Source organism: Brassica napus, chromosome C5 (assembly GCF_020379485.1).
Source record: "Brassica napus cultivar Da-Ae chromosome C5, Da-Ae, whole genome shotgun sequence".
Taxonomy (NCBI): domain Eukaryota; kingdom Viridiplantae; phylum Streptophyta; class Magnoliopsida; order Brassicales; family Brassicaceae; genus Brassica; species Brassica napus.
In genome coordinates this window covers 48813273-48831815 of record NC_063448.1, presented here as the reverse complement: position 1 = coordinate 48831815, position 18543 = coordinate 48813273, and the positions used below count along the sequence as shown (strand labels likewise).

At 33.7% G+C, this 18543-nt stretch overlaps 2 protein-coding genes across 4 annotated transcripts in view; both read left to right on the top strand.

Moving 5' to 3' along the window:
- The window catches only part of LOC106399251 (protein GRAVITROPIC IN THE LIGHT 1), an 84412-nt gene that overhangs the window by 38990 nt on the left and 26879 nt on the right, over window positions 1–18543 (top strand). The window lies entirely within an intron of this gene.
- On the top strand, window positions 1356–18009 carry LOC106399250 (probable leucine-rich repeat receptor-like serine/threonine-protein kinase At3g14840). 3 transcript variants are annotated; one of them, XM_013839730.3, is made up of 24 exons: window positions 1356–1611; window positions 1704–1878; window positions 2881–2952; window positions 3032–3100; window positions 3187–3258; window positions 3378–3449; window positions 3535–3606; window positions 3724–3795; window positions 3893–3964; window positions 4065–4136; window positions 4231–4302; window positions 4384–4455; window positions 4557–4622; window positions 4712–4774; window positions 4862–4903; window positions 5068–5108; window positions 5181–5554; window positions 5637–5832; window positions 5922–6080; window positions 6166–6284; window positions 8476–8686; window positions 8759–8996; window positions 9064–9214; window positions 9305–9888. In XM_013839730.3, the coding sequence occupies exons 1-24, from the start codon at window positions 1518–1520 to the stop codon at window positions 9719–9721; spliced, it is 3063 nt and encodes a 1020-aa protein (XP_013695184.2). In that variant the 5' UTR covers window positions 1356–1517; the 3' UTR covers window positions 9722–9888. The 3 variants fall into 3 exon arrangements, 2 of the variants coding, with proteins under 2 accessions (XP_013695184.2, XP_048612995.1); XR_007323536.1 differs by lacking the exons at window positions 9064–9214; window positions 9305–9888 and adding exons at window positions 17300–17686; window positions 17777–18009 and having other exon boundaries at window positions 1421–1611; window positions 1689–1878; window positions 8759–8827; XM_048757038.1 differs by having other exon boundaries at window positions 1432–1611; window positions 1689–1878.

The window sequence follows — 18543 nt, the reverse complement described above, 5'->3', positions numbered from 1 at the left end:
TTGTACAATAACGTTAAAAATCTATATCAAAATGTTGTTGGACCTGATATGGACGTAATGGGTTCACTTCTGTTCGGGTATTTAGGATCCTAAAAAAACTCAGAATATCCAAAAAATTTGAAAAATATCCGAAACACGAAAAGTACTTGAAACTCCAAACAAATTCCCAAAATATTCAAATACCTAAAAATTCAAAATTTGACACTAAACTGAAAATTACCCAAAATTTTATCCAAATACCCAGATTTTTTTTTTAATTTGAAAATTTACCTGAAATAAAAAACTATAATCGTAAACCAAAAACTTAAAAAAAATATCCATAATACTGGAAACATATTTGAAATATCCAAATATACCTAATAAACACAACATATTTATGATCGGGTCTAGGGTAGGACCCGGACTCAAACAAAGACCTGCGGGTCCAAAGAAAACCCAATAGATTATCTTTTCTGGACCTGAACTAAACTTATATTTTCGGATCGGTTCGGTTTGTTTTTATGATCCGGATATAATTTTCATACCTAAAAGAAGCTTACGTAAAAGTGTACATATAAAATCTCAAATAAACTAATTCATAGATTATATAACTGTTAAAAATTATATTTTATAAAACTTTGTATTATAATATAATCTAAAAAATCTGCGTTTGGATCAAAATCTAGTATAGTATTAAATCAACAAATACATTTAATAAAATCAATCGTGGACTAGTTATAATCACATATGTCTGTCTCAAAAGAAAATAAAACGAAACAAACTTTTTTATAGTTGTTGTTTTTTCTTCCTGATTAGACGTCTGCCGGAATTTTTAAAATAATATTCTACAGTCTACAGAACAAACAAGGAGCAATTAATTATTTTAATGCTTTGGGCCCTTGGTTTTTCTCGTTTTGGCCAGGTTTGCTTATTTTTATGTGCAAGTTGCAAATTTAAATCCTCTATCCTATTAAATTACAATGTTGACTTGCTTATCTTCTTCGTAAGTAAAAGTCTTTCTTGGAGTCTTATTAGGGCACCCACAACGGTTAAGAACCGTCGTCGAAGTTTTTATTAATATAAAACTAATATTATTGATGTAATTAAGTAAAAAAAACAAAAGATTTAATGTTTATTAAAAACTGTCCAGTAAGAAATGTACAAATGGTGATTTTACTTTTATCCCTCCGGATTTAATTCTTTTAAATTTTTTAATAAGTACCATATTTACAGTTAAAGATGGATTTAGAACATGATTAATGGGAGAGATTCATTTGAGGTTAGATCATGATTTGACATTTTTCGATTAAAAAACGTTTATTTTATCTTTTATTTAGGAGATTTTTATTTTTTCTTAGTTAAAACCTAAAAAACTTATTTTATATTACACTAAGCACCCATGATAAGATACCCCATTCTCTTACCAATTCGTCGTCACATACACAATCTCCCCTTCTTCTTATACTTCACTCTCATCGCATCTTCTCTTCTCTCACACAAACAAATTAATAACAGGTCTGAATAAAAAGAAAAAGAAAATGTCGTTAACTCGACTTATCTTCATGATGTACGTACTCGTCTCTCTCATCCTCTTCGGCTTCGCTTCCTCTCAGAAGTTAGCCAGAGATGAAGGTATACATATATTAATGTGTGTGTACGTTACGTACGTATTCGTCGCTCGTCAGGTGTATAATGATTAATGATGTTAGTTTTCTCTGTTGCAGTGGACGTTTTAAGAGCCGTAGCGAAGGTGTTACACCAAAACAACTGGGATTTCAGTGTGGATCCATGCGACGTCTCTTCAACCGTAGGAGGATGGAGAACTCATGACACCGGCGATAACTTCGAAAACAATGTTACTTGTAACTGCTTCTCCTCCGTTTGCCATGTCACCAGCATGTGCGTTCCTCTCTCCTTTTCCCTTTTTTTTTAAAAAAATTGAAAAATACACCAAAAAAATCTTATCTTTGTTATAAAATTTCCATTTCCATGATCTGGTATAATATCAAGCATAAATAAGATTTTTGACATTCCACATGTTCGACTTTGCTCCCAAAAATATATAAAGAAGGCTTTTTGAAATAGAGTTTCCAAAGCATATAACCTGAAAACAGAAAAATATAAATATTTAAACGGTTAATATTTTTCTATAACCAAAAAATAATACTGATTAAAATTTTGAATATCGAATGAACTAAATTTAATACGTGAATTATATGCCTAAAATGTTATTTATATTTAATTTAAAATAGGAAAAATAATTGTAAAACACCATTGTATAATCACACAATTTGGAAAAAGTAAATATCTAAACGGTTAATATTTTTCTATAACCAAAAAATAATACTGATTAAAATTTTGAATATCGAATGAACTAAATTTAATACGTGAATTATATGCCTACAATTTTATTTATATTTAATTTAAAATAGGAAAAATAATTGTAAAACACCATTGTATAATCACACAATTTGGAAAAAGTAATATATTAAAGTATATATGAATTTTCATAAAATTCTTTTAATAATATTTTACTCGTAACGACTTTATAAATAAAACTTTTGTGTCAATTAAAATTTCGACCAACAAAACTTCTATAAACTAGTAAATATTATATAATTGACACTATCAACATCGGATGGAAAATCCATTGACTAATTTTGAGAAATAGACTTTCACAAACATGAAAAAACGAATATAAAAATAATAATATTAAAAACCAACTTTTACATATTATTTCTCATCTAAATATAATATTAAAAAATCTAAACATTTTGCAGATTTAAACTTATTTTGTTTGACTTTCGTTCTGAATAGTAGTGGACGAAAAAGAAATGGGACTGTATTTTGCAAACGGTATTTGAAAGCTCTTCTTTCTTTTTCCTCTTAAATCTTGGACAGAGTTGTCAAGGGACAAAATCTTAATGGATCTCTTCCTAAAGAGTTTGCAGGACTTCCTTCACTGCAGGAGATGTAAGAATAGCAAATATACGCCACTACTAGTGTCTTTCATTAACGAACTTAACTGATACTCTTTTCTTTCTCTTTGCAGTGATCTGTCTAGAAACTTTCTCAGTGGCTCAATTCCTCCCGAATGGGGAGCCTTGCCACTTACAGACGTGTATGTACATATGCATGTCTCTGTCCATATACACTTTACATCTGTGCATGAATGTGTAGATTGATTTGTTGGATGATGAAATGCAGTTCCTTACTTGGAAACCGAATAACTGGTCCAATCCCAAAAGAAATTGGAAACATTACAAGCCTTATATTCCTGTGAGTACCCTTCTTTGATCTCTCTCTCTCCCTTTAAAAATGTAAATGTTTTAGATAAGTCATACTTTGGTGATAATTTCTTGATTTGATTTTTGTTTTGTGGAACATTCGGTTTTTAGTGCCTTGGAATTCAACCAGATTTCAGGTAAATTACCTCCAGAGCTCGGGAATCTACCAAACATTCGAAGGCTGTAAGAATCATTGTCCAAGTTCTTTTACAATCTACAGAAACTTTCAGACAATTTACTAGTGTTGAGACTATGTTTATCTTTGTAGGCTTCTTAGCTCGAACAACTTGAGTGGAGACATCCCAAGTACATTCTCCAAACTTACAACATTGACTGATTTGTAAGGCTTATATTCTTCTATTTTGTAATGCATATTTTGCTGGAGATTCTGACTTTATATATATATATAGATATATATATAATGAATATTAATATATATTATTCTCTTGATTTTTAGCCGTATAAGTGACAATCAGCTAACCGGTACAATACCAGATTTTACCCAGAACTGGACAAACCTTGAAAAATTGTAAGAAATTCTTTTAGTGTAATCAGATTCTTTCGTTTCTTGTATGGGTATTGGTGACTTACAAATGAGTGAAATGTTCTTGTGTTGCATGCAACAGGGTTATTCAAGCAAGTGGTTTAATCGGACCAATTCCTAGTACCATTGGTTCTCTTACAAAGTTAACAGACTTGTAAGTACACCAACTTTGCCTGTGTGATTCGTTGTTGTCACCTTTAGTAGATTCATTATCAATAGTATTTATTGTTTATTTTCTTAATTTTGTTTTGTAGGAGGATCAGTGACCTGAGCGGACCAGAGTCTCCATTTCCGCCACTACAAAACATGAAATCGTTGCAGACATTGTTAGTTTGAGTCTAAGACTAAACAAATTCAGTAATAGTTTCTTTCCACTTTATTTGAGCTTAACTTCTACTTCCACTCGCTGTTCCTTTACAGGATTCTTAGGAACTGCAATGTTACAGGAGAGTTACCAGCGTATCTTGGACCGATCACATCATTAAAGCTCTTGTAAGTAAACTCTTTTATCCTTTGCCCAGCATAAAATCTGAAAAAAAAAAATTCAAGATGACATTGCGAGAATCATTTCAGAGATCTTAGCTTTAATAAGCTAAGTGGACCGGTTCCAGTAGCATATAGAGCTCTTTCCAACCTAGATTACATGTATGACTACTCTCTGCTCCTCTCTTCTTCTTTTTTTGTTTAAAATCTATCTATGGATGAAAGTTAAATGATCAGTTGAATTTTGTTTTCTAATCTTCCAGATATTTTACAAGTAACATGTTAAGTGGGGAAGTGCCAACTTGGATGGTAGACAAAGGAGATAAGATGTGAGTTTTCTTCAACGATATATATATATATATAACACAATCTTTTGTAGTGACACAAATAATATTTTGTTTGGTTATTTATATTGCAGTGATCTTACTTACAATGACTTTACCAATGATCTAAGAACCGCAGAATGTCAGAAGAATGCTGTGTAAGAAGAACAATAAAAATTCATAACTTCTCGTGCCTTAAAATATCAATATACATCTTACATTTTCTTGTTTCTTTTCATTCATAGGAATATGTTTTCAAGCACAAGCCCTTTAGTGGCAAATAACCAGTAAGCCTTTTTTTCTTCTATTTTAAAATCGTCTTGCTCATTAACATCTCGGAAATATTCTACCATAGCTAAAGCAGTCAGACCAACTCTCAGTTCATAAGACTGGCCACTTCTCTCTAACACTGACTAGAATATTGATATTATGTTGTTATGTTTTTCTACAGCTCAAACGTTTCGTGTCTGAGTAGCTATAAATGTCCCAAAAGTAAGTCTTTGCACAAAACCATGTGGCTAAAAATTTAGTAGCGCATCTGACTTACCTTTTGTTATTCTTAAGCTTTCTATGGACTTCATATAAACTGTGGTGGTGCTGAACTTACAATCAATGGCACTAAGTATGATAGTGATACATCGGAGGGAGAAATCAACTACGACACTAGATACGGTTGGATTTCTAGCAACACGGGGTACTTCTTGGATGATGAGCGGTCTCCCAAAGGAGAAACCTTATGGGAAAATAAGTCAGAGCTTACGATAGGAGATCCTGGTCTTTATACACATGCACGTCTATCTGCCATTTCCCTCACTTACTACGCATTTTGTCTTGGACAAGGAAGCTACACTGTTAATCTCCACTTCGCTGAAATTATGTTCACTGGCAACCATACATTTAGCAGTTTGGGGAGACGATTCTTTGACGTATACGTTCAGGTAATTTTACTTAAATTTTTCTTAAAAATGTTTGAAAAGATTGTAATGCTTTACATTAATTGGCGTGTGTGGTAATGTGCAGGGAAAGCTTGAGGTTAAAGATTTCAATATAGTAGATGAGGCAAAAGGTGTTGGAAGAGCTGTGGTTATGAATTTCCCGGTCATGATTACAGATGGGAAACTTGAAATAAGATTGTTCTGGGCTGGCAAAGGAACTCAAGGTCTTCCTACAAGAGGTGTATATGGTGCTCTCATATCAGCTGTATCTGTAGATCCAAGTAAACTTTGCTAACCTTGAAACTATCTGACAGAGAGATCACATTTATTTACATTTTTGTTTACTTTATCTTTAATGATCTTGTTGTAGATTTCATTCCACCTAAGGAAGCTGGCACTGGAAGTGGTGGAAGCTCTATTGGCACTTTGGTTGGTGCTGTAGTTGCTTCGACGGTGTTTCTTGTGCTTTTAATCGGTGGTTTCTTATGGTGGAGAGGTTGCTTAAGACCCAAGAGTCAGATGGAAAAAGGTACTTAGCAAGACTTACTGAGTTAAAAGTTTATATATGTTTCTTCCCAAACTTAATGATGTTTATTCTTCTTCTTCACCAACAGATTTCAAGAACTTGGATTTCCAGATAAGTTCATTTTCGTTGAGGCAAATCAAAGTTGCTACAAACAACTTTGATCCAGCAAACAAGATTGGAGAAGGTGGTTTCGGTCCTGTACACAAGGTTAGCATCATAAAATAGTTGATATTGTTATGAGAAAAATAGAATGATAAAAATACTTACTTTGTTTATAAAAATAAATATTATGTGTTTTATGCATACTAAAAATATTAAAATCTGATAATCTCTATAATATTATTTGAGAAGTCAGTTTCTTATGTGTCGCGCTCACATACACTCACAATGGTTTATTATACTTACACCCTTAATGAATTAAAAATATTATTATTGATTTCTATTTTTTATTATTATTAGTGATTTCCATTAATAACAATTATCTATGTTTTTTCATAATAAAACTGTGATTAACTTTTTTATGTAATTTTCCTTTTTATTAAAACACATAAATAATAAAAATAATAAATTTATAAAATATAAACATAGACATTTATATAAAAATGAATTTAGTTTTTTATTCTTTATGTTTCCTACAACAAAAATAAAAAATTCAATAACTTTTCAAAATTTATACTTATAAATATATATATAAATAACTTCACAAACCTTAAAAATATAATAACTCAGATATATTTCTAAAAGATAATAATATCTTTAGTATAAATATCTTTTGATCTAATAATTAATAAAAAAATAATTTGGAACAACAGAAATGATTATTTAATAGAAGTCAGTTTTTTATGTGTCACGTTCACGTTAACTCTCATAGTGGTTTATTACATTTACACCCTTAATAAATTAAAAATATTATTAGTGATTTCTTTTTTTATTATTATTATTAGTGATTTCCATTAATAACAATTATCTATGTTTCCTTTTTCTTAATAAAACTGTGATTAACTTTTAATATAATTTTCCTTTTTATAAAAACAAATAAATAATAAAAGAATTTTTTTTATAAAATATAAGCATAGACATTTATATAAAAACGAATTTAGTTTTTTTATTCTTTATGTTTCCTACAACAAAAATAAAAAATTCAATAACTTTTAAAAATTTATACTTATGAAAATATAAAAATAACTTAACAAAAACATAACAATATAATAATTCAGATATATTTTTATTATAAATATCTTTTGATCTAATAATTAATAAAAAAATAATTTGGAACAACATAAATGATTATTTAATAGAAGTCAGTTTTTTATGTGTCGCGTTCACGTTAACTCTCACGGTGGTTTGTTTTTTACAAAAATTATTATATCTTATGATTATTTTAAAACCAAATAAATATTTTATAATATGAGGCTACAACAATATAAATAGTATTTTCTTATTTATCATTATATTTTGGATTGAATGATTAGAATTTTCATAACAAAATTTATTAACACTTCAATTTTTTAATTTTATGGAAAAAAGCATATAGAAAATTATACACAAACTTACAAAATATATTTTTCATCCTAAGATAAAAGTAACAAGATGGGCTTATTTTAGTTTAATTGTAACCAAAAACAATTGTGATCAGAAAATTGATACAATTCAATATACTAAATTATGAAAAATCAAATCAAACAATTATTAAGATTTAGTGTGTAGTAGTGTTCTGTTGTATGAATTTTCAAAATATTACAAGTTATGTTTATTAATACAATTCTGATTTAATATTTATGTTTCCTATTTTCTAAAACAATATATACACATTTATACAAAAAACACCAATATATTTACAAATATAAGAAAATGAACTTAACTACAGGAAACTAAGAAAATAATAGTAAAATTTTAATATAATTAAAAATCATTGTTTAATTTAAAATAATAGATATAATTTAACACAAAAATAAATATTTGAAACTATACAAAATATTATATGTTAAATCATATATCCAATTAAGATGGGAACATAATAATACATAACAAAGTGACTTTTCAAATAGTATTATAGAGATTAAAATTTAACTTAAAAGTTATAAAAATAATTTTTTTTATCAATTGTTTTAATTCAATCATTACGTAAATGTTTGTATCCGTGCATGTGCATGAGTACGGGAAAATCACCTAGTAAATATATTATTTTGCGATTAGCTGTATAAAAAAATCTAAATCAATCGAATATTAATAGATACAATTATTTAAAAAACAATATAATTTACTATTATTTATTCATATAAAACGCATTGAAAATATAAACAAGTATCTGTTTTTTAGAAACATTTTTTTGCAACAGTTATCTTTGGGTAACAGAGAGAGTAGTTGTCTAAAGGTTTTCTCTATTGTATGAACCCAGGGAACGTTGACAGATGGAACCGTAATGGCGGTGAAGCAGCTATCATCGAAATCAAAACAAGGGAACAGAGAGTTCTTGAACGAGATTGCTATGATTTCTGCTCTACAACATCCACATTTGGTTAAACTATATGGATGTTGTGTCGAAGGTGACCAGCTCTTGCTAGTCTACGAGTACTTAGAAAACAACAGTCTCGCTAGAGCACTTTTCGGTTAGTGCACCTTTTCTAAAAGCATTAAAACACTATGTTAGTCAGTAAAAATATTTCTTTTGTTTCTTAAAGGTCCTCAAGAGACTCAAATACGACTAGATTGGCCAACTAGGCAGAAGATTTGCGTTGGAATAGCTAGAGGTTTAGCTTATCTTCATGAGGAATCAAGACTCAAGATTGTACACAGAGACATCAAAGCCACTAATGTCTTGCTAGATAAGGAACTCAACGCAAAGATTTCGGATTTCGGTCTTGCTAAGCTTGATGAAGAAGAAAACACACACATCAGCACACGAGTCGCAGGAACATAGTGAGTCAAACAAGAAGTTTCAGCTCTATGAAGATTTCTTATAACCAAAACAAACTTGTTTATGCAGCGGATACATGGCTCCAGAATACGCCATGAAAGGTCATTTGACAGATAAAGCAGACGTCTATAGTTTTGGAGTTGTGGCCCTAGAAATCGTTCATGGAAGAAGCAACACGATCACACGTTCCAGAGTCGAGACCTTCAACCTTCTTGACTGGGTAAGTTATTATCTTTTCGCCTCTAAACCCTAAACCCTAAATAATTTTCTGAAACAAAAAGATGACTCTGAATCTCAATATATTTCCAAGGTACACGTTCTAAGGGAGCAAAACAAACTGATGGAAGTAGTTGACCCGAGGCTGGGAACAGATTACAACAGAGAAGAAGCAATGACCATGATCCAGATAGGGATCCTCTGCACCAGTCAAGTTTCGTCGGAAAGACCATCCATGTCGACGGTGGTGAGCATTCTCGAAGGAAGTTCCACGGTGAATGTTGAGAAGCTTCTTGAAGCTTCCTTCAACAAAGGAAGCGAGAAAGATAACGAGAGCGTGAGGGCGATGAAGAAGCATTACGCGATGATAAATGAAGAGGAGATGAATATGTTGGATCAGACTATCAGCACCGACGGGCCATTCACGTCGTCTTCTACTTCCACGGCCAACGCCAGTGATCTTTACCCTCTTAAGCCTGATTCTGCTTATTGGAACTCTAGGGCCGTTTAGTTATGCATTATGTTAAAAAAAAAAACACTATGAAGCAAGTAATTGTGTCTTTTCTTTTTGTTTTCCTTTTTGTAAAATTTACTTTTGAATTGTGATAAATTTGTATTTAAGACAATTACAAGGTTATGTTTCTTGAAGCACATAATATGAGATATATTTTTGCTGAAGGGAATCAACATGTCCAAGACAATTTAGATGAAATAATGCCAATGAAGATAAATTATTGTTTCTTTTATTAATTAGGGCTGTTTTGACCGAAGCCTAATTAACCCCACATGGGCACACTTTGGAACTATGTTTGATTGCTAACCATAACAGTTAATTTGGATTATATAAGTTATACGAAAATATTGTTGTAGTTCTTACAACATCTGTACCTCTGTTCACAAATGATTGGCTTGTATTTGTTAAGATCCATCTATACTGCCGTTTGGAATATTGCTCTATACAAAACTATTTTCAACTAAACTTAATGAATTGATTAAATATATTAATATGTAGGTCAATAAGTTTTTTCACGGGGTGGCACCTGCAAATTGAAATCCTTTTAAACTGAAAAAAAAAACACAAAGAAACGTCTTCACAAAATATTTATGGTGCGAACAAACCGATCAGAGCATGATTTAATTTTGCACTAAAGGTAATATCATTAAATTTGTTGACCGTGAATATTATGTTACTATAATTTTATAATCAACATCTGAAAAACCATTATAGAAAGTTCATGCCGCTAAAGACCAGAGGTCAACCATCTCAGGAATACTAGAAATAAATAGAAAAATAATGGATGAAAATAAAATTACGTAAGAATGACGAAGAATGGTTATTCTATATCAAATTTAGCGAGGAACAAATTTATTCTTTAATTCTCTACAATAAAAAAATGAAAAAAAATAAGTATTCCTATAAATGATAAACTTTATTAGGAATGCATTATTCCTCTTCGTTCATTTGTCAGCATTCATAGCCTAGATATATACAAAGAACTGTTCATATTTGATTTCAAGATTTCTTACCAAAACGAATATCGCATTATATGGCATTATAGTTCATGTATTTGACTCAGAAAAACAAACAACAAAATTATATACATATATAATATATACATATGGTGTATAAAATCCCAGGTGTGTATTTGAATCTCTCTTTATCTCTCGCTCTCGTCTGTGGTGAAATGGGTTTACAGGATAAAGCCATTTCTTATGGCTCTATGTTAGTGTTGTCGCTGCTCCTCCTTCTTCCTCTTCTTGCAAAGGGATGTGATATGTTCACTGGACAGTGGGTGAAGGATCCTTCCTACCCTCTCTACGATCCTTCCACGTGTCCATTCATAAGACGCGAATTCGGTTGCAAGAAAAATGGACGGCCGGATCTCGACTACCCTACCTTAAGATGGCAACCACGGGGATGCAAATTAGCATGGTACAGTTAATCTATAATACCTTTTTTATTCTTTCTTTGTTGTTGTTTCTAGATGTTTTTTTTTTTGCTAACATTTGGTGCATTATATTAAAAGGTGGCAAGAGTTTATTACAAACACTATAGTGTTTTCACATTAGTAAAACCCCAAAATAAAACCCCATGACAAGAATCAAATGAGTAACGTGATGACATGGACGGATCAAAGCCCAGGAGAGCAAAGGTAAAGTGATGGGACTCCCAAATGGGCGGGTTGGGCGGGTTTGGGTGTGTCCGAATGGGTGGGTTGGACGGGTTTGGGTGTGTCCGAATGGGCTTCAGTTTTCTGCTGGACATTTTTGGTCGGAGTCCAAATAGGACCATGTCCAAATGAGACCATAACCAAATAGGACCATGATTTGTTGGGTTATCAATGGACGGTCCATGTGCCCACTTAATGTAAACAATATATTTCAGTTCTAAAGATGCAAAAATTCTTAAGTTTTTCAATTTTAAAGATGTCATATACAGTTAAAAAGATTTATAAATATGATATACTTGTGTTTTCAACTTCATGTTTCAAAGTTATAAAAAACACAAGATAAATTCAAAAGATAAGTTCAAAGTGATAAAAAAACACAAGTTCACACAGCATTGAAAAGTGAAAATACATTTCACAAGTTCAGAACATTGTTTTATAACAAAGAGGGTTTCATTTCTTCACTTGGTCACCACCTTCTTCTTCTTCTTTCTTCCACCGTCTTCTTGTTCTTGTTCTCCTTCTTCTTTATTTTCATCTTCATTCTCCTCAATCTCATCTTCATCTTCGGAATCACCTAACATATTAACAAGCAAAAGATACAAGATTGGAATCAAACCAAATGACTATATATACATAACAGAAACAAGCAAAGAGTTCATATAAATCTAAGCAAAGACAGCAAGCAAAAATCAGAGCATTTTTCACAACAACATCAAGAAAAAATCAGAGCATTTCTCACAACTAACTAAAACTTTTAACCTATGAAAAATGGACAAATTGATCAAATCTTACGCTTCTACTGGTGTACACAAACCTTGTTAAACCTGTGACAAAAGAATACAAGTTCATCCCCTAACTAAGCATCAAGTACAAGTTCATCCTCAAACTAAGCATTTCACATAGCAGAATCAACATGAAATCTAGATGAGACGACTTACTCATTGGTTCAAACCCACGGAGCCAGTTTCTTGTACAGATGAGAGCTTGTACATTGGATGGTAGCAGTCGGCTTCTGTACTTAGTAAGGACCCGGCTTCCAACACTAAAAGAAGATTCTGAAGATACAGTTGTTATGGGGATGCAAAGAACATCACACGCCATACGAGACAACTCCTTAAACCGAGCTTTATTATTTTTCCAATATTCCAAAACATCTAGTTTCGGGAAGGCAATCATATCCATGACCGGTTCAGCCAAGTACACATCTAAAGCTAATTTCCCTTCTCCTGAATTTTGAGTAATGAATGCATAAAATCCCTATAGTATAAACATTAAAAAAAAAGTGATTAAGACTTAAGAGCAAACCAATGAGCAAAACAAGTGACTTTGATTGAAAACTTACTCCATATCCGACAGGTAGACTGTTCTCCATTGTTGTTTCTGAAGTGGTTGTAGTAGTGGCCTTAGTATTCTTCTTGTACACTCCAAACAACTTTTCCAGCTTCTTACGAATGTGATCCACTTTAGCCTTGCTTGTTGACGGGTTCAAAGTGTTATAACAGTATTCTAAGCACCCGAATTTCAATCTTGGATCCAAGACAGCAGCAATTGCAAGTATATCACTGTAATCATCCCAATATTTGTCGAATTTAAGCCTCGTGATCTTCACCATGTCACGTATTATCTCATCATCTGAAGTCGCATGCTCTCTCAACCAACTCTCTATTTTCCACACTTGCATAAAGTATAAGTTGGCAGTAGGGTATGAGGAGCCTGAAATCAGCTTTGTCATCTCAGAAAATGGAGACAAGAACTCTTTGATTAGTGCTTCTCTTGACCATTCCAATTCTGAAGGAAAACACTTGTAGCTTGGCTCAACTTCAGAGAGATTACGCAATGCATCCTTAAACTTAATAGCTCTAGACAACATTAAGAAAGTCGAGTTCCACCTCGTTGCCACATCCAAAATAAGACCAGCATCATTCTTATTCACAATCCCAACAGTTTCCACACAAGCTTCAAACATCTTCTCCCTAGACTCCGAACCTTTTACAAACTTCACACTGTCCCTAATCTTCTCTAGAGCTTCACCAATCACTGATAATCCATCTTGAACAATCAAGTTCAAGATGTGTGCCGCGCATCTTATATGCATAAACTCACCACTACAAACCAAATCCTTACGAAGCTGTCTCTTTAAAAACCCTTGCATATTATCATTTGAAGTAGCGTTGTCCACCGTTACAGTAAACACCTTCTTATCTAAGCCCCACTCTTTCAAAATCTCCATTAACTTCATAGCAATGCTTGCACCAGTGTGAGGAGGAGGAAACGCACAAAATGACACTATCTTCGCGTGTAGCTTCCAGTTTGCGTCAAGATAGTGAGCTGTCAGACACAAATATCCCTCTACCGTGATCGCTCTCCAAAGATCAGTAGTGAAACTGATCCTACCAGGAACTTCAGTCAACACCTTCCTAAGATTGGCTTTCTCTTTCTCAAAAATCCTAAGCACATCAGACACAGCCGTGTTCCTACTCCAAAATTAAATACTTGAATTCGCATAAGCAAGAGCATCTCTCACCCTTCTATACTCGACAAATGCATAAGGCAGATTATGCTCTACTATAGCAATAGCCATCATCTCACGGAAGACCATCATATCTAGCTTCCTATTACTACCAGGTGTAGATCCAGGAGTCTTTGAACACCGTCTCGAATGCCTAAGCAAAGTACTAGTTCCATTCCTACCTAGATCTATGTTGTAGAGCTCATGGCAATGATTGCACTTAATGTTATGACTACCATCAGACAACTTATCTCCTATAATTGTGAAGTTCTTCCAACATACCGAGTGTCTACGTTTGTTACCTCTAGCCTGAGCAGCACTCGTTACAGAATCAGCTTGTGCATTCTGCTCATCTTCATTTTCAGCCATCATATCTTCAACACTCAAATAGTCATCATCGTTCAGGTTCAAAGTATCTGCATTCATCTACACAAAAGAGAACAAGAGAAAATATTTAATATTCTTGGTCTCGCAAATTCAATTCAACCTGTCTACTTGCTATTGATACTTTTATAAAAGACATATTTCTAAAACAGATTGCGTCAAGATAATGAGTTAACCCTGAAACCAAAGCCGACAAAAGCAGATTTCCTCGCATACTAATAAAGCAATGTAATAAAAAACCAGCATAACAACACTAATATAAGAGAACAAACAAGAAAAAGCATCAGTTAACAAACAAGAGAAAGCATCAGTGATCAGTTAATCAAAATCAAAGCTTAAAACAATGAGATCTTTACGAGCAGGTTCTATATACGAGCTTAACGGAAAGGTCACATGACATATGTTACTATATACGAGCAGGTTCTATATATGACACTAGACAGCAGTAAACAAAAGAAAGTCTTTGATTGATTTTATTATTATAAGGATTCAATATCTCTAGATTGCAAAGTCAAAAGGATTTTAAAATTAAAAAGGATTGCAAAGTCAAGACTCATCACGTTATTGGAATAAACAAATAAGAGAAATCATCAGTTAACAATAAGTAGACACTTCATCATCCACATAACAACAACACGTCAAACATATACATAGTTATGTATTAATTAAATAACACAGCCATCAACAGCTCAGCCATAGTTGTACGAGGAGATATCAACCTAAACCAACTTTGGTTTTTCTATTAATTAAACAACCAACGTATCTACACATCAGTTCAAAAACTGTATTAACTTATTGTCATGTTTATTGCGAGCAAACAAATTCAAGAGAAGATAACGAAACAATACCTTCGTGAGAAGTCAACCAAGAGCTGCAACAGCTTCTCGCAAACTTCCTAGCTCCAGACCCATAAAGCACCTGAAAAGTTCATCGACAACAATTAACCATTTCATGATTTGTGCGAGAACAAACCAAAATTAGGGAACTAATCAAAGATTTTCAACCTTTAGTTTTGCTTCTATGCCAGTGCTGACTCGACCCACAACCACAACAAAAGCTTGTTTCTGGCCATCGAAGGGATTAGGATTGTTTTTGGCCTCAGAAATCGAAGGAGAATCAAAGGAATCGAAGGAGAACCAAAGAAGAACGAAGAAGAGGAAGACGAATCGAATACAAGGAAGAGGAATCGAAAATGAGAAAGAAGAATCGAAGAAGAATCGCAGAAGCGCTCTCTCTGTCTCTCACGACTCGTGAGAAAAAAAATTGTGTTTTCCCCAATTCTCAAACCCTAGACATTTAATCCTATTGGGCCGCCCATTGTCCAACTGGTTAAGCCCAAATTTGGCCATAGATGTAGTTGGGTTCACCCATTTGGACAAAAATTATTTATGGTTCAATATGGGCTTGTCCATTTCGGTCCATATCTATTTGGACACGGGTCACCCATTTATAGCCCACCCATTTGACATTACTAGATGGGAGACTGAAGATGGCCAATTGGGCTTGAAGCACGTAGTAAAATATTGAGAAAGTGTATGGATGGCCCAACGAGACCCATTTTTTCTTTACGAGAAATTGAAGAGGTGTAGTAGGTGAGCACGGAGCTTGACTGAACAACGATCGTCCCTTTCAAACTGAAGCAAACCACAGTTGCATGGTGGTGCTGGAGAAGTCGCCGTTGATATCCCTGAAAGAAGAGATCCTGTTTTTGATCACCGCTTTAATTGATGAAAGAATGGCAGAGGAGGAGCGATAAACTTTTCGGTGGAGCCTGTTGTTGCGTTCTCTCCAAAGCTCATAGATTGAAGCCTGCCAAGCCAGAGTTATCAGAAACCGCAGGTGGCGATCCCCATTCAGATTTATCAAAACTTCAAGAGTATCATTCCAAGAGTTTGACGGCAAGAGAAGATTGAGGTTTCTAGCAAGTGTGCCCCAAACTGAGAAGGAGTAATCACATCAGAAGAAGAGATGATGCCTTGACTCCGGTTCACGATTACAAAGTAGGCAAGTAGGATCAGATTGAAGGCCCCAGCTTATCAAACGATTTCTAGTTGGGCAACGATCAAGAATAAAAAGCCAGGTCAGAGTTTTAAATTTAGGAATACCCTTTTTTTGCCAGACTAAGTTTTTCCATGGAACTTCCGGCTTCTGTTCTCTGATTAGATTGTAAATTTGACTCGAGGAGAACTTTTGGTTTTGACCAGAGCCTGAGGTGTCCCAGACGGCAATATCCGTACATAGAGACAGGGAGATTGTAGTAAGATGAGTCAAAACCTCTTCCATCTTGTTTGATCGTGCCGAAGGCAGAGCCCAAGAGTTGTTGATCCAAAGAGAAGCCAACGTGGCAGTAATCGGAATGCCTGTTGTTCGTGGACCAGAGTTCCCTAAGTAGGAGATCAACTGACCAAAAGGGGACCAAGGAGAAGTCCAGAACTTGCATCTACTTCCGTTTCCAGGTATGATTCTATTCCAATTTACTACTAGGTCCCGAAGTCTTAGTATATTTTTGAAGATCCAAGTGTGCGATTGTGAATATATAACAAACACACAAGCCAGCAAATTTCTTGATTTTCACGTTAATTATCATTTATCACACTTTCCTTAAGAAGCCACCGTTATTTTACTGTTTTGTTGTGTAGGTTCAATGGAGTAGATTTTTTGCAGAAAAATAGAGGGAAGAAGATAATGTTTGTAGGTGATTCTCTTAGCCTGAATCAATGGCAGTCTTTGACATGTATGCTCAACTCTTCTGTTCCCAAGTCTCCCGATACTATGACCACAGAAGACACTATCTCAACCTTCACATTCCAGGTAATAATAATACACTCGTTCTGGTTACGCAAAATATATCTGTCAAATAGAAAACTGGGATGAGTTAAACCAAACTAAACCATAAATGCTTAATGTTTTCAGGAGTATGGAGTTGAAATAAAGTTTGATAGGAATCCGTATTTGGTAGATATAGTGAGTGAGAAGATTGGGAGTGTGATGAAGCTTGATTCTATCAACGATGGAAAGACTAGAGGTTTAGCTTATCTTCATGAGGAATCAAGACTCAAGATTGTACACAGAGACATCAAAGCCACTAATGTCTTGCTAGATAAGGAACTCAACGCAAAGATTTCGGATTTCGGTCTTGCTAAGCTTGATGAAGAAGAAAACACACACATCAACACACGAGTCGCAGGAACATAGTGAGTCAAACAAGAAGTTTCAGCTCTATGAAGATTTCTTATAACCAAAACAAACTTGTTTATGCATCGGATACATGGCTCCAGAATACGCCATGAAAGGTCATTTGACAGATAAAGCAGACGTCTATAGTTTTGGAGTTGTGGCTCTAGAAATCGTTCATGGAAGAAGCAACACGATCACACTTTCCAGAGTCGAGACCTTCAACCTTCTTGACTGGGTAAGTTATTATCTTTTCGCCTCTAAACCCTAAACCCTAAATAATTTTCTGGAACAAAAAGATGACTCTGAATCTCAATATATTTCCAAGGTACACGTTCTAAGGGAGCAAAACAAACTGATGGAAGTAGTAGACCCGAGGCTGGGAACAGATTACAACAGAGAAGAAGCAATGACCATGATCCAGATAGGGATCCTCTGCACCAGTCAAGTTTCGTCGGAAAGACCATCCATGTCGACGGTGGTGAGCATTCTCGAAGGAAGTTCCACGGTGAATGTTGAGAAGCTTCTTGAAGCTTCCTTCAACAAAGGAAGCGAGAAAGATAACGAGAGCGTGAGGGCGATGAAGAAGCATTACGCGATGATAAATGAAGAGGAGATGAATATGTTGGATCAGACTCTCAGAACCGACGGGCCATTCACGTCGTCTTCTACTTCCACGGCCAACGCCAGCGATCTTTACCCTCTTAAGCCTGATTCTGCTTATTGGAACTCTAGGGCTATTTAGTTATGCATTATGTGCAAAAAAAAACAAGCAAGTAATTGTGTCTTTTCTTTTTGCAAAATTTACTTTTGAATGTGATAAAATTTTATTTAAGACAATTAAAAAATACATAATTATGTTTCTTTTTTTTTTTGTAACTTAGTTAATACAAAATATTGTTTTTATTAATTAGGATGTTTAGCTGGAAACCTAATTAACCCCACATGGAGATAGTATGGAACTATATATGTTTAATTGCTAAACATAATGACTAATTTGGATTATAAGTTAGTAGAAAATATATATTGTTACTCTTACAATTGTATCTCTGTTCACAAATGATTGGCTTGTCTTTGTTTAATATGATCCATCTA

What these genes read in the sequence shown, in the direction of transcription:
- LOC106399250 (XM_048757038.1), top strand. Translation starts at nt 1,518, where the DNA reads ATGTCGTTAACTCGACTTATCTTCATGATGTACGTACTCGTCTCTCTC. An exon ending in GTTTGCCATGTCACCAGCAT is followed by an intron (nt 1,879 to 2,880) that starts GTGCGTTCCTCT and finishes AATCTTGGACAG; the next exon opens with AGTTGTCAAGGGACAAAATC. An exon ending in CTACCAAACATTCGAAGGCT is followed by an intron (nt 3,450 to 3,534) that starts GTAAGAATCATT and finishes TTATCTTTGTAG; the next exon opens with GCTTCTTAGCTCGAACAACT.